General features: G+C 39.3%; 1 protein-coding gene across 6 annotated transcripts in view; it reads right to left on the bottom strand.

The window, feature by feature from the left end:
• The window catches only part of VSIG4 (V-set and immunoglobulin domain containing 4), a 51,399-nt gene that overhangs the window by 23,103 nt on the left and 11,611 nt on the right, over positions 1 to 16,685 (bottom strand). For 3 of the 6 annotated variants that reach the window (XM_067024081.1, XM_067024080.1, XM_067024079.1), the window contains exons 4-7: positions 4,926 to 4,988; positions 4,318 to 4,395; positions 3,879 to 3,983; positions 1,622 to 1,643 (exon numbers count right to left, since the gene is read on the bottom strand). In XM_067024081.1, coding sequence (XP_066880182.1) covers positions 1,622 to 1,643; positions 3,879 to 3,983; positions 4,318 to 4,395; positions 4,926 to 4,988 — 268 coding nt within the window. Of the gene's footprint in view, positions 1 to 542; positions 1,306 to 1,621; positions 1,644 to 3,878; positions 3,984 to 4,317; positions 4,396 to 4,925; positions 4,989 to 16,685 lie in introns of those variants that run through there. The other 3 variants (XM_059051024.2, XM_067024082.1, XM_067024077.1) reach the window with 2 other exon arrangements.

Genomic DNA, 16,685 nt, shown 5'->3' with positions numbered 1-16,685 from the left:
AGATAAACACATGCACGCACACACACACTCACACTCCTAGTGCCTATTCCTGTTTGAGAAGAGAGACTTCCCTGCTCTGACCTCTACCCCACATTGTAAGAAGAAGCCAAGAGATAAAGAAGATCTATGAAGAGTACAACTACTCCAAAGATTGTAGGATTCTAGCAGGTGGAAATCCTTGAGAGTGATTCAATCATACTTTGGAAAAAGGGGGAGCTCTTTATCTCTGCACCCACAGTCCGCTGAGACAGAAGAAAGACTCCTTCTTTTTAGGTTTCCAGTTGACCTGGGAAGAGTCACCCAGGTGGAGCTGGAAGGATGATTAAGAAGGGAATAGAAGGCAGTTGAGTACTGTTTTACCAAATATTCATTGTGTTCCAGTGAGCTCATTGCTGAAATGATGTAAGGGTAGCATGGGTGGGAAGGAGGAAAAAACAAAAAAACAAAGGTGCTATCCATACTCCCAGGGCCCCAACCATGTCAACTAGTCTCACTTTAATCACTCTTGGTAGGTCCTTGAGAGAGGATCAATATGACCAAAGTTGCTGTTATGTTTAGATATTTATTGAGCATCAGAAGAATACCAGAGCACTAGACTTGCAGTACAGGAGCAGAACTGAACCTTGGCCTGTTACATGACAATCTCAATTAAAAGCTATCTGGCACTAGAGAAAGGGAAGTGATCCTAAACCTAACTGGTTCCCTGAACTGCCAGAGCTGAGCCTCCCTCTGGTCATTCAGTGGTAAGAGGCCAAAGTTGAGTGATGTCTGGAGGCATGATGACCAAGTCCTAGTGCTATGGGCACTTCTCTCTGGTGTTTGGAGCAAAGCAATGGAAGCTCCAGGCAGGGATACTAGAAGGGCCTAAGGAACGACCCAGAAGCAGGCTTGTTTGAGGTGCATATGGCAACTTCTTAGGCAAAGCCCTTCACTCTTAGCAACCCCAATGTTGGCAAGGAAGACACTTTGGACTATCCAGGAAGAAAGATAGCAGGGAAAGGGGCCATGCAGAATGCCAGGGATGAATAGGCAATTACGTCAACAGACCTTGGCCCAGTAGGACATTTTTAGCAGCTGCTCTTGCCCTTGGTGAGCAGAATCTCATGATCTGGGGGAACCGTGTGCAGTAGGCGAGCGTAGTCACTGTTGATCTGGGCGATGATCTGGTACTCCTGGCCCAGGCAAGGCTCATCAGAGTAGTTGTTGTCCAGTGTCTGGGAAGCTGGCTCTTCACTGGAGCAGCCACTTGTGAAGATGGCTACCCTCATGGTTTCACCAGAGTCACTGGCCTCCCCAGCATGCACCCTGTGGTCCAAGAGCCCACCACCCATGAGAAGAAACTTGAATCTGGTACCCTGGTTTCCTACTTTTCTGCCCCAATTCTTGCCAACTGACCCTCAGGCACTTGTCACCCAGGGATTCTGGGAATGGAGTGTTAGAGGACCTGAATTATTTTGTGTGTTCACTGGGCCAGGATGAGGGAAGAAAATTGTGCCCTGACCCTGAAGGCCTCTGAGCTTAAGATTGGGTCTGTGCCAAACCCCCTTTCCTGTATGCCAGTGATGAGCAAAATTGAGGGCAAAGAATGGGTCAGAAGATAGAAGAGGAGAGGTTATCTTACCTGGCCACGTCACAGACATGCTCTAGAAAAAAAGGAAGAATCAGGTCAGAAGTCTCTATGGGGAGTGAGTAAGGGCCAAGTATGGGTACTTGTCAAAAAGTAAGGGAAGGGGAGACAGAAAGGGGGATCTCAATATGTCTCAGCCTTCCAACAAATAGGAGCTGTTGGGAAGGTGAGTTGAAATACAGGGATGCAGATTTATCAGGGAAATGAAAAGGAGGCACACTTTATCACTGTCATCTTTGACATACTCTGACTCTGGACATTGGCCCGGAGCAGTTGCTTGGTATGGTGGGGGGAGGGACCCTGGAACTGGGTCCACTCTCCACCCAGGAATCTTGCCAAAGATCCCCAGGGAGTCCTTGTGAGAAACTTGGCAGCCATCCAGAGCCCAGGTAAAAGGGTCTGAATTAGTCTGATGCCCGGGAGTTGGGCTTGGTCCATTCCCAAATTCACTTATCCCTACCCTGCACCCACGAAAGATCATGGAATAAGTCACCATTGCCCCCTAGTGTCAGTGGAGGAGAAGTATCTACATTCTATGAAGGCTTAAAGGCTCTAGCCTAGTACAAAGATGGATATCTCTTGGTACTGCCCTCTAGGAGCTTGTAATCTTTCAGAGATGCAACAGGGAATGCATACATTAAACCACAACAAAGCAAACACGGAATGCTGCAGCAATTTTGCTTTGTGATAGAGCCCTGTATTTCCATGTCTTACCTCCCCAATTGACCTGGCAGCTCCTATACTGTAGGGTCTTATTCATTTTTATATGCCTAATGCATGGTACATAGTAGGCACTCAATAACTACATGTTAAATTGGATTGATGCCCTAAGGCCATCTCCCTTATAGAGAGGTAGAAAGCAGGAATTCTGGGAAGGAAATACAGGAAGGGAAAAGTATAAAGGCATGAGGTGTGTGGCCTTTTTGCCTGCTTGACTCCAGTGTCTGGAAATTAAAATAAGTATAAAGTCATGGTGGGGATTGACAAGATAGGCCAGAGCCACATTACAGAGGGCTTTGAATAGAATGTTACATTTTGACCTCTACCCCATGAGTCATGAGGAGCCCTGGACTGTTTTTGAACGGAAAATAATCTAATATGATTACAGTTTATATCCAGTCTCATTGAGACTATAATGAATGTTCTCCTTTTAATGCTCCTGGGATTTGTGACCACTTGAGATATCTCCACATCCAAATTTAGCCTCATGGGTCATAGCCATGGCAGTTGGCCAAGACCAGAGCTTATACTTGAGACCCAGGATAAGGAAACACTCAAGGTTCCCTTCTCTTTTTTGGTTGGAGAGACCCATAGTAGAAACCAGACTATTTGGGTATAAGAGCTACTACAAACGAAGAGACGCACAAATGCTAGTTAAAATAGCTAGTGCAACGGGAACTGAGGTGTAGTTAGGTTTTACTTAGAAATCAACATTCAAATTCTTTTTCCTCCTCTGCTGGCAAATAGATGTTAAATGGCCCTGACAACTACACTGTAATCATGTCACTCCTCAGCTTAAATATTTTTTAGCAATTTTTAATGCAAGGCTTAAAGAAGAAAGTCCAAATCCCTTAACCTGTCATTCAAGACCTTCTATAATCAGGAATAAGCTTTCCTTTTCCCCTGTATTTCTCTATTGCTTGGCTACATGAATTTTCTTTACTGATGACTCCACTCACATTCATATTTCACCACTTTACCCGTTTACTCTTGTAGTTTCTTCTTCCTAGACTATTGCTCCCTTTCAAATGGTTTTCATCTTCCAAGGAATGGTCTAAGTCCCGCCTCCTTCTGAAATCCCTTGCTAATTACTCTACCCTAACTGACTCTCCTGTCCTCTGGATCACTTTAGCATCGATTGTCTTCTCCATGCTTTGAGTCCATAGACATTATAGCTATGTATTGTTATCGATAAACTCCACGCTTCTACCTTGATTCTATTAATCATATTGTAAGCAACTTGAGGTCAAGGACTGTGACTTCTCCTTCTCTTGCATCCTCATTAGAAAACCCATTACGTAGATGCTGTACTAAGTTGGGTACCAAAGATTTGTGAATTAACTTTCATAAGTTGTATTCTCATTGTTGCCTTGCATGTCTGTCTCCATGGACCCCTTACCCTCACTTTCAAACTAGGCTAGGAGCCCTTTGAAGTGCCTAACATAGTGCTTGATACTGAGTTTATGCTCAACTATACTGCTGAATGAATGAATGAATGAGCAAGAGCCACCCAATCATACTTATCACTCACCCTGTTGGGATGTCTTCCAGAAGACCATGATATAAGTCATGGTAGTGACCACAATACAGCAGAAGGAGATGATGAGAATTATGGCAAAGATAGGCAGGCCATTTCCTAGGAGGTAAAACAAGACCAAGTGGTATCTGGTTGAAAACGAGTCTAGCAAGAGAGACTCCAAGGATCAGTCCAGACCAGCTCACACTTCTTTCTTTTCCATCTTCTCCTAAATTTCTTAGCTAGCCAGAGAGACAAACAAAACACTAGGCCCATGAGAAAGACTTGAGAGAAGCTAGAGACTCCACATATAAACAAGTTATTTCAGACCCACTTGTTGATGGCTGATTGGCCTGGGCATTTGAATGACATAGAACATTGTATACAGTGGAAAGTTTCAATTGCAAATTTCACAGCCTAAGGGGAAGGCTAGAAGTCTTAACATTGCCCTTACCTGGCCCAGCACTTGTCTTTCCAGTGTAGCCATCCACTTCAGTGGTCCAGGCCTGGGATGAGTTCACTGTGGATGTTGCTATGACAACAAGTGTGTTAGGGTTAGAGGCCTCTCTTCCAGAAAGGAACTGTGAGGTGGAGGGTGGCTGCAAAGTTTGAAGTCCTTCTGTGGGTATCTGTGCTAAGCTTTCTGCAATTCCTGGCCATGTCATTGACCGCTATTACCATAAAGTGAGGTATCTTAGTTTTTCACTGTTTATGATGGGAAGAAGGCCAATAGAGGGGAGACAATATACCTAAAGTCCTATAGCAAGTCAGACTAGGAGCAAAACAGAAGTCACAGTTTTTTCTCACTTTTCCCATGGGATTATTCAAATTCTCTCCTTCCTTTTGCCTCAGACATTTTCACAAAGAAGAATATATATATTTATGATTCCACTTCATCATGACCCTTAAATCTTTCTTATTTCCATTTCTTTAGTACTAATTTACTTCTGGAGAACACAATGACCCCTTATTACCCATCTAATGGCATTGGGCCTCCTCCCTTGGCTTCTATGAAGCCATTTCAGACCTTTCCTACTCCCGCAGAACCCTAGTAAAACTCACTTTCGAAGGGAGATTGCATGGTTGGAGGTGCCTTAGTCTTGATCTCGAGTGGCTTTGAGGAATCTGCAAGGAAAAGAGAGTCCATTCAAGGGCCCTGGCACCTTTGAGTGAACAGTTGAATGCCTTAGGGAAAATGGGAAGTAAGTAAGGGCCAGTCAGGTCCTTAATTAATCTGGATGGGAAAAACATTTTGTTTTAACTAACTTCTGATTGAAATTTAGCTATTCATTCTCTTGAGAGGGGCTTAGAAAGATTACAAAGAAGGTGGCTGTGGTGATGTCAGTAAAAATGGTAGTGTAATGATCTCCAAATATTCACTTCTTCACAAAAGCAATGAAATAACTGACAAAAAATTTCATAACTTTTTTCTTTCAGATTTGGGGAAATTAGCCAAAGGTTTGCATCAACCCAAGTAGCATTTATAGAAGAAAAACACCCCAGTCATGTTAAGAACAGTGAGATCTGTGGCATTTTAACTTACCCCAGCCCTATCACCCTGCCCCAGGCCAGTAGTAGCCTTGAAAATAAACCCCATTCTAGGTGCTGGAGTGGGCAGAGAAGATTTAATTCCCAAACAATTGTCATTATTTGACCTGTGTGGTGGTTCCCTGAAAGACCTGACTTAAAAGGCTTATATTTATTGGTCACCCAGTGCTAACTCTCCCCAGGGAAGGGATGTATTTGTCACACAGCTGCCTGAGGCAATAGATAATAGTTGAGGTAAACAAGAAACTAGCCAAAAAACTTAAAAGAAAAAAAAGTAATCAGATGTTCATAGAGACTTTGAAAATCTCGGACACATTCCTGGTAATCTAGAAGACCACAGACATGCCTAGGGTTTTGTGCATGCTCAGGAAAGGTATGAGAACATCATAAGTTTTTTCCTCTGGCTAGCCTTGAGGTTCTGCATTAACAGGAAGTGAAGGCTACAGCACAGTTATAAACTTCCTGGGTAAGTGTTGAATACATAGTTCAAAAGACAACAGAGTCCAGGGAGTTTTAGTGGTTCTAAGTATTTAAGGAGATATCTATCCAATCAGTAGCTGACCACTAAGCTACCAAGCAGAGACTTCAGTGGTAATCCATGACAAAGAATACAAGAGACTACTTAAAATTATCTCAGAAAAGTTACTGAACAAGCAAACAACAACTAGTACAATAAGCAGTGCCAAAAACAAGCCCTAGAGAGTGAAAGGGAGAGTCAGATTTCTAGATTTGCCACATTATATTATTTTAAAAGTCAAATTTTCAACAAAAATAAAAGATATGCAAAGAAACTAGAAAGTAGAGCCCATAAACATATTAAAAAAGCAATGAATACAAACCATCCCTGAGGAAGCAGAGATACTGGACAAAAATTTTAAATCAACTAAATTTGTTAAAAAAGAAATAAACCAAAGGAAATATTGTGCAAAAATCTAAAAGAATGAGGAAAATTCAAGCCAAATAGGGAATATCAATAAAGAGACAGAATTTGTAAAACAGGAACCAATTAGAAATACTGGAGTTGAAAAGTACAATAACTGAAAGGATAAAAATCACTAAAAAGAAGAAAAATTCACTAAAGCAGATTTAAGCAGGCATCAGAAGAATCAGTAAACTTGATAACAATTGAAATTAGCCAGTTAGAGAAACAGAAAGGAAAGTGAATGAAGAAAAATGAGTATAGCACCTCAGAGGTCTGTGGGACACCTTCAAGTGTACCAACATACACATAATGGGAGTTGTAGAAGCAGATGATAGAAAAGGGTAGACGAAATATTTTAAGATATAATGTCAAAAAACTTTCCAATTTGATGGAAAACAATCTGCAAATAATAGAAGCTCATTGAACTCCAAGTAGGGAAATATTTTTAAAATTCACACCTATATACATACTCAAAAGCCAAAGAGAGAATTTTGAAAGCAGCAAGAAAGAAGCAACTCATCATGTACAAGAGACTCTCAATAAGATTAATGGCTGAGCCCATAAAATTCTTAGAAGAAAACATAAGCGGAACACTCTGACATAAATCATAGCAGTATTATTTTCGATCTGTCTCTTAAAGCAAAGAAAGCAAAAATAAACAAATGGGAACTAACTAAACTTAAAGGCTTTTGCACAGCTAAGGAATCCATCAACAAAACAAAAAGACTGCTTACTGAATGGGAGAAAATATATGCATAATATGAAAGATAAAGTGTTAATACCAAAAATATATAGATAGCTCATATAACTCAATATCAAAAAATAAATAAAAACAAATAACCCTATTAAAACATGGGTAGAAGACCTGAATAGACATCTTTTTCCAAATGATCACATGAAAAAATGCTCAGCTTCATTAATCATCACAGAAATGCAAATTAAAATCACAATTAGATATCACAACACACATATCGGAATGGCTATCATCAAAAAGACCACAAGTAGAAAGTGTTGATGAGGATGGGGAGAAAGGAGAACCCTAGCACACTGTTAGTGGAAATTTAAAGTGGAGCAGCCACTGTGGAAAACAGTATGGAGGTTTCTCAAAAAACTAAAAATAGAACTACCATATGACCCAACAATTCCACTCCTAGATATTTATCTGAAAGAAGGGAAAACACTAATTCAAAAAGATACATGCTTTTATTTCCATTTCTCTAAGAGGTGGGTCAAAAAGGATCTTGCTGTGACTTATGTCTTAGAGTGTTCTGCCTATGATTTCCTCTAAGAGTTTGATGGTGTCTGTCCTTACATTTAGGTCTTTAATCCATTTTGAGTTAATTTTTGTGTATGGTGTTAGGGAGTGTTCTAATTTCATTCTTTTACATGTAGCTGTCCAGTTTTCCCAGCAACACTTATTGAAGAGACTGTCTTTTCTCCACTGCATATTCTTGCCTCCTTTATCAAAGATAAGGTGACCATATATGAGTGGGTTTATCTCTGAGCTTTCTATCCTGTTCCATTGATCTATATTTCTGTTTCTGTGCCAGGACCATACTGTCTTGATGACTGTAACTTTGTAATATAGTCTGAATGCAGGAGCCTGATTCCTCCAGATCTGTTTCTCTTTCCAAAGATTGCTTTGGCGATTCAGGATCGTGTGTTTCCACACAAATTGTGAAATTTTTTGATCTAGTTCTGTGAAAAATGCCATTGGAAATTTGATAGGGATTGTATTGAATCAGCAGATTGCTTTGGGTAGTAGAGTCATTTTCACAATACTGATTCTTCCAATCCAAGAACATGATATATCTCTCCATCTTTTTGTATCATCTTTAATTTATTTCATCAGTGTCTTATAAATTTATGCATACAGGTTTTTTCTCTCCTTTGGTAGGTTTATTGCTAGATATTTTATTCTTTTTGTTGAAATGGAAATAAAAACAAAAATAGAGAGATGGGACATAATGAAAAGTAAAAGCTTTTGCACAACAAAGGAAACCATAAACAAGACCAAAAGACAACCCTCAGAATGGGAGAAAATATTTTCAAATGAAGCAACTGACAAAGGATTAATCTCCAAAATTTACTCCAAAATCATATTGAGCTCATGCAGCTCAAACAACCCAATCCAAAAATTGGCAGAAGACCTAAATAGACATTTCTCCAAAGAAGATATACAGATTGCCAACAAGCACATGAAAGAATACTCAACATCATTAATCATTAGAGAAATGCAAATCAAAGCTACAATGAGATATCCTCTCACACCAGTCAGAAAGGTCATCATCAAAAAATCTAGAAATAATAAATGCTGGAGAGGGTGTGGAGAAAAGGGAACCCTCTTGCACTGTTGGTGGGATGTAAATTGATACAGCCACTATGGAGAACAGTGTGGAGGTTCCTTAAAAATCTACAAATAGGAGGTGGGAGCAAGAAGATGGCGGAAGAGTAAGACGCGGGGATCACCTTCCTCCTCACAGATACATCAGAAATACATCTACACGTGGAACTTCTACTATAGAACACACACCGAAGGCTGGCAGAAGACCTCAGACCCCCCAAAAGGTGTCAAGGCTGTGTCTCTGAGGTGAGAGAAATAACCTCAGGACACTGGTCCACAAGAGACCTCTCAGCTCCACGTAATGTCAAATGGCAAAAATCTCCCAGAGATCTCTATCTCAACACCAAGACCCAGATTCACTCAAGGACCAGCAACAAACAGTGCTGGACACCCTATACCCAACAAAGAGTGAGACAGGTCTACAGCCCCATCCATTAGCAGAGAGGATGCCTAGAATCACAGTAAGGCTACTGACATCCCCATACACACCACCAGACGTGGACCTGCCCACCAGGGAGACGGGATCCAGCCTCATCCACCAGAACAGTGGCACTGGTCCCCCCAACCAGGAAACCTGCTCAACCCACTGAACCAACCTCAGCCACTGGGGAGAGCCACCAAAAATAGATAGAACTACGAACCTGCAGCCTGCAAAAGGGAGACCCCAAACACAGTAAGGTAAGCAAAATGAGAAGACAGAAAAACACACAGCAGATGAAGGAACAAGATAAAAACACACCAGACCTAACAAAAGAAGAGGTAATAGCCAGTCTACCTGAAAGAGAATTCAGAATAATGATGGTGAAGATGACTCAAAATCATGGAAATAGAATAGACAAATTGCAAGAAACAGTTAACAAGGACCTAGAAGAAATAAAGAGGAAGCAAGTAATGATGAGCAACACAATAAATGAAATGAAAAATACTCTAGATGGGATCAGTAGCAGAATAACTGAGGCAGAAGGACGGATAAGTGACCTGGAGGGTAAAATAGTGGAAATACCTACTGCAGAACAGAAGAAAGAAAAAAGAATGAAAAGAACTGAGGACAGTCTCAGAGATCTCTGGGACAACATTAAACGCACCAACATTCGAATCATAGGGGTCCCAGAAGAAGAAGAGCAAAAGAAAGGGACTGAGAAAATATTTGAAGAGATTATAGTTGAAAACTTCCCTAATATAGGAAAGGAAATAGTCAACCAAGTCCAGGAAGCACAGAGAGTCCCATACAGGATAAAGCCAAGGATAAACACGCCGAGACACATAATAACCAAACTGTCAAAAATTAAATACAAAGAAAACATATTAAAAGCAGCAAGGGAAAAACAACAAATAACACACAAGGGAATCCCCATAAGGCTAAAATCTGATCTTTCAGCAGAAACTCTACAAGCCAGAAGGGAGTGGCAGGACATATTTAAAGTGATGAAGGAAAAAAACCTACAACCAAGATTACTCTACCCAGCAAGGATCTCATTCAGATTTCATGGAGAAATTAAAACCTTTACAGACAAGTAAAAGCTGAGAGAGTTCAGCACCACCAAACCAGCTTTACAGCAAATACTAAAGGAACTTCTCTAAGCAAGAAACATAAGAGAAAGAAAAGACCTACAAGAACAACCCGAAACAATTAAGTAAATGGTAATTGGAACGCACATATCAGTAATTACCTTAAATGTAAATGGATTAAATGCTCCCACCAAAAGACACAGACTGGCTGAATGGATACAAAAAAAGGACCCATATATATGCTGTCTACAAGAGACCCACTTCAGACCTAGGGACACTTACAGGCTGAAAGTGAGGGGATGGAAAAAGATATTCCATGCAAATGGAAATCAGAAGAAAGCTAGAGTAGCAATTCTCATATCAGAAAAAATAGACTTTAAAATAAAAATTATTACAAGGGACAAAGAAGGACACTACATAATGATCAAGGGATCGATCCAGGAAGACGATATAACAATTGTAAATATTTATGCACCCAACATAGGCGCACCTCAATACACAAGGCAAATACTAACAGCCATAAAAGGGGAAATCGACAGTAATACAATCATAGTAGGGGACTTTAACACCCCACTGTCACCAATGGACAGATCATCCAAAATGAAAATAAATAAGGAAACACAAGCTTTAAATGATACATTATACAAGATGGACTTACTTGATATTTATAGGACATTCCATCCAAAAACAACAGAATACACATTTTTCTCAAGTGCCCATGGAACATTCTCCAGGATAGATCATATCTTGGGTCACAAATCTAGCCTTGCCAAATTTAAGAAAATTGAAATCGTATCAAGTATCTTTTCTGACCACAACGCTATGAGACTACATATCAATTACAGGAAAAGATCTGTAAAAAATACAAATACATGGAGGCTAAACAATACACTACTTAATAATGAAGTGATCACTGAAGGAATCAAAGAGGAAATCAAAAAGTACTTAGAAACAAATGACAATGGAGACACGACGACCCAAAACCTATGGGATGCAGCAAAAGCAGTTGTCAGAGGGAAGTTTATAGCAATACAATCATACCTTAAGAAACAGGAAGCATCTCGAATAAACAACTTAACTTTGCACCTAAAGCAATTAGAGAAGGAAGAACAAAAAAACCACAAATCTAGCAGAAGGAAAGAAATCATAAAGATCAGATCAGAAATAAATGAAAAAGAAATGAAGGAAACAATAGCAAAGATCAATAAAAGTAAAAGCTGGTTCTTTGAGAAGATAAATAAAATTGATAAACCATTAGCCAGACTCATCAAGAAAAAAAGGGAGAAGACTCAAATCAATAGAATTAGAAATGTAAAAGGAGATGTAACAACTGACTCTGCAGAATTACAAAAGATTATTAGAGATTACTACAAGCAACTGTATGCCAATAAAATGGACAACCTGGAAGAAATGGACAAATTCTTAAAATGCACAACCTGCCAAGACTGAACCAGGAAGAAATAGAAAATATGAACAGACCAATCACAAGCACTGAAATTGAAACTGTGATTAAAAATCTTCCAACAAACAAAAGCCCAGGACCAGATGGCTTCACAGGCGAATTCTATCAAACATTTAGAGAAGAGCTAACACCTATCCTTCTCAAACTCTTCCAAAAGATAGCAGAGGGAGGAACACTCCCAAATTCATTCTATGAGGCCACCATCACCCTGATACCAAAACCAGACAAAGACGTCACAAAGAAAGAAAACTACAGGCCAATATCACTGATGAACATAGATGCAAAAATCCTCAACAAAATACTAGCAAACAGAATCCAACAGCACATTAAAAGGAATATACACCATGATCAAGTGGGGTTTATTCCAGGAATGCAAGAATTCTTCAATATACGCAAATTAATCAACGTGATACACCATATCAACAAACTGAAGGAGAAAAACCATATGATCATCTCAATAGATGCAGAGAAAGCTTTTGACAAAATTCAACACCCATTTATGATAAAAACCCTGCAGAAAGTAGGCATAGAGGGAACTTTCCGCAATATAATAAAGGCAATATATGACAAACCCACAGGCAGCATCATTCTCAATGGTGAAAAACTGAAACCATTTTCACTAAGATCAGGAACAAGACAAGGTTGCCCACTCTCACCACTCTTATTCAACCTAGTTTTGGAAGTTCTAGCCACAGCAATCAGAGAAAATAAAGAAATAAAAGGAATCCAAATAGGAAAAGAAGAAGTAAAGCTGTCACTGTTAGCAGATAAAATGATACTGTACATAGAGAATACTAAGGATGCTACCAGAAAATTACTAGAACTAATCAATGAGTTTGGTAAAGTAGCAGGATACAAAATTAATGCACAGAAATCTCTGGCATTCTTATACGCTAATGATGAAAAATCTGAGAATGAAATTAAGAAAACACTCCCATTTACCATTGCAACAAAAAGAATAAAATATCTAGGAATAAACCTACCTAAGGAGACAAAAGACTTGTATGCAGAAAACTATAAGACACTGATGAAAGAAATTAAAGATGATAGAAATAGGTGGAGAAATATACCATGTTCTTGGATTGGAAGAATCAACATAGTGAAAATGACTCTATTACCCAAAGCAATCTACAGATTCAATGCAATCCCTATCAAATTACCACTGGAATTTTTTACAGAACTAGAACAAAGAGTTTCACAATTTGTATGGAAACACAAAAGACCCCGAATAGCCAAAGCAATCTTGAGAACGAAAAATGGAGCTGGAGGAATCAGGCTCCCTGACTTCAGACTATACTACAAGGCCACAGTAATCAAGACAGTATGGTACTTGCACAAAAACAGAAATATAGATCAATGGAACAGGATAGAAAGCCCAGAAATAAACCCACACACATATGGTCACCTTATCTTTGATAAAGGAGGGAAGGAAACACAGTGGAGAAAAGACAGCCTCTTCAATAAGTGGTGCTGGGAAAACTGGACAGCTACCTGTAGAAGTAGGAAATTAGAACACTCCCCTAAGACCACACACAAAAATAAACTCAAAATGGGTTAAAGACCTCAGTGTAAGGCCAGACACTATCAAACTCTTAGAGGAAAACATAGGCAGAACACTCTATGACATCAATCACAGCAAGATCCTTTTTGACCCATCTCCTAGAGAAATGGAAATAAAAACCAAAATAAACAAATGGGATCTAATGAAACTTAAAAGCTTTTGCACAGCAAAATATACCATAAAGAAGACCAAAAGACAGCCCCCAGAATGGGAGAAAATATTTGCAAATAGAGCAACTGACAAAGGATTAATCTCCAAAATTTATAAGCAACTCATGCAGCTCAATAAGAAAGAAAACAAACAACCCCATCCAAAAATTGGCAGAAGTACTAAATAGACATTTCTCCAAAGAAGATATACAGATAGCCAACAAACACATGAAAGAATGCTCAACATCATTAATCATTAGAGAAATGCAAATTAAAACTACAATGAGATATCATCTCACACCAGCCAGATTGGCCATCATCAAAAACTCTAGAAACAAAAATGCTGGAGAGGGTGTGGAGAAAAGGGAACACTCTTGCACTGCTGGTGGGAATGTAAAATGATACAGCCACTATTGAGAACAGTATGGAGGTTCCTTTAAAAACTACAAATAGGGCTTCCCTGGTGGCTCAGTGGTTGAGAATCCGCCTGCCGATGCAGGGGACACAGGTTCGTGCCCTGGTCTGGGAAGATCCCACGTGCCACGGAGAGGCTGGGCCCGTGAGCCATGGCCGCTGAGCCTGTGTGTCCGGAGCCTGTGCTCCACAATGGGAGTATGGGAGTTCCCACAACAGTGAGAGGCCCACGTACCACAAAAAAAAAAAAAAAAAAAAAAAAAAAAAAAAAAAAAAAAAAATCTACAAATAGAACTACCATATGACCCAGCAATCCCACTACTGGGCATATACCCTGAGAAAACCATAATTCAAAAAGAGTCATGTACCAAAATGTTTATTGCAGCTCTATTTACGATAGCCAGGACATGGAAGCAACCTAAGTGTCCATCAACAGATGAATGGATAAGGAAGATGTGGCACATATATACAATGGAATATTACTCAGCCATAAAAAGAAATGAAACTGAGTTATTTGTAATGAGGTGGATAGACCTGGAATCTGTCATACAGAGTGAAGTAAGTCAGAAGGAGAAAAACAAATACCGTATGCTAACACATATATATGGAATCTAAAAAAAAATATCATGAAGAGATTAGTGGTAGGATGGGAATAAAACACAGACCTACTAGAGCATGGACTTGAGGATATGGGGAGGGGGAAGGGTAAGCTGTGACGATGTGAGAGAGTGGCAAGGACATATACATACTACCAAATGTAAATTAGATAACTAGTGGGAAGCTGCAGCATAGCACAGGGAGTTCACCTCTGTGCTGTGTGACCACCTAGAGGGGTGGGATAGGGAGGGTGGGATTGAGGGTGACACAAGAGGGAAGAGTTATGGGAACATATGTATATGTATAACTGATTCACTTTGTTGTAAAGGAGAAACTAACACACTATTGTAAAACAGTTATACTCAAATAAAGATGTTAAAAAAAATTCTAATTAGCATAAAAAAAAATCTACAAATAGAACTACCATACGACCCAGCATTTCCACTACTGAGCATGTACCCTGAGAAAACCATAATTCAAAAAGAGTCATGTACCAAAATATTAATTGCAGCTCTATTTACAATAGCCAGGACATGGAAGCAACCTAAGTGTCCATCAAGAGATGAATGGATAAAGAAGATGTGGCACATATATACATGGAATATTACTCAGCCATAAAAGGGAACGAAACTGAGTTATTTGTAGTGAGGTTCATGGATGTAGAGACTGTCATACAGAGTGAAATATGTCAGAAAGAGAAAAACAAATACCGTATGCTAACACATATATATGGAATCTAAAAAAAATGGTCATGAAGAACCTAGGGGCAAGACTAGAACAAACATGCAGACCTACTAGTGAATGGATTTGAGGATATCGGGAGGGTGAAAGGTAAGCTGGGACAAAGTGAGAGAGTGGAATGGACATATAAACACTACCAACCGTAAAATAGATAGCTAGTGGGAAGCAGCTGCATAGCACAGGGAGATCAGCTCAGTGGTTTGTGGCCACCTAGAGGGGTGGGATAGGGAGTGTAAGAGGGAGGGAAATGCAAGAGGGAAGAGATAAGTGGACATATTTATATGTATAACTGATTCACTTTGTTATAAAGTAGAATCTAACACACCATTGTAAAGCAATTATACTCCAATAAAAATGTTAAAAAAAAGATACATGCACCCCAATGTTTATTGCAGCATCATTTGCAATTGCCAAGACATGGAAAGAACCTAAATGTCCATCAAAAGATAAATGGTTTAAATAAGATGTGAGAAGAATGGAATGATATAGAAAGAAAGTTTTTATATGCTATTGAAATTAAGTTGGCATGAATTCAACCTAGATTGTAGTAAATTAAGAATTAATGGTAAGTCCCATAGTAACCATCAAGAAAATAATGAAAAAAGTATATGGAAGAAATAACAAAGGAACTACATAGTACATTATATTATATTTATTTACTACCAGAAGTAACGAAGGAATAAAGGAATGAGAAAAGACAAGGTATATAGCAAGCTGGCAGACATAAACCCTACCTTACCAGCATTTACATTAAATGTAAATAGCTTAAATTCTCAAATTTAGAGACTGGCAGAATGGATAAGAAAACACAATTCAACTACAAGTTATGTATATTTAGGATTCAAAAGACATAAATGGTTTGTAACTAAAAGAATGGAAAAAGTATGCCATGCAAATAGTAACCAAAATAGAGCTGGAGTATCTATACTAATATCAAACAAAATAGACTTAAAACCAAAAAGTGTTATTAGAGAAAGAGAATCACATTTTATAAGTATAAATGGATCAATCAATCAAGAAGACACTACAATTATAAATATATATGCTTTTAACAACAGAACACCAAAACACATGAATCAAACAGTGACTGAATTTTGGGGAGAAATAGACAATTAAACAATAATAGCTTGAGATTTGAATACTACACTTTCAATTATGGATAGAACAATTAGACAAAAGTTGAACAAGGACATCAAAGAACTGAACAATACTGTTAACCAATGGACCTAACAGACAGATACAGAACACTCTACAAAACAGTGGAATAGGGCTTCCCTGGTGGCACAGTGGTTGGGAGTCCACCTGCCAATGTGGGGGGCACGGGTTCGTGCCCCGGTCTGGGGGGATCCCGTGTGCCGTGGAGCGGCTGGACCCATGAGCCATGGCCACTGGGCCTGCGCGTCCGGAGCCTGTGCTCCACGGCGGGGGGGGGGCCACAGTGGTGAGAGGCCCGCATACCACAAAAAACCCCAAAAATCAGTGGAATACACTTACTTTTCAAGTATGTATGGAACATTATTCAGAATAGACCATAAGTTAGGCCATAAAATAAGTCTCAATAAACTTGAAACAATT

This window comes from Kogia breviceps, chromosome X, assembly GCF_026419965.1.
Source record: "Kogia breviceps isolate mKogBre1 chromosome X, mKogBre1 haplotype 1, whole genome shotgun sequence".
Lineage (NCBI taxonomy): Eukaryota > Metazoa > Chordata > Mammalia > Artiodactyla > Physeteridae > Kogia > Kogia breviceps.
This window is presented reverse-complemented; position numbering and strand designations above follow the sequence as displayed.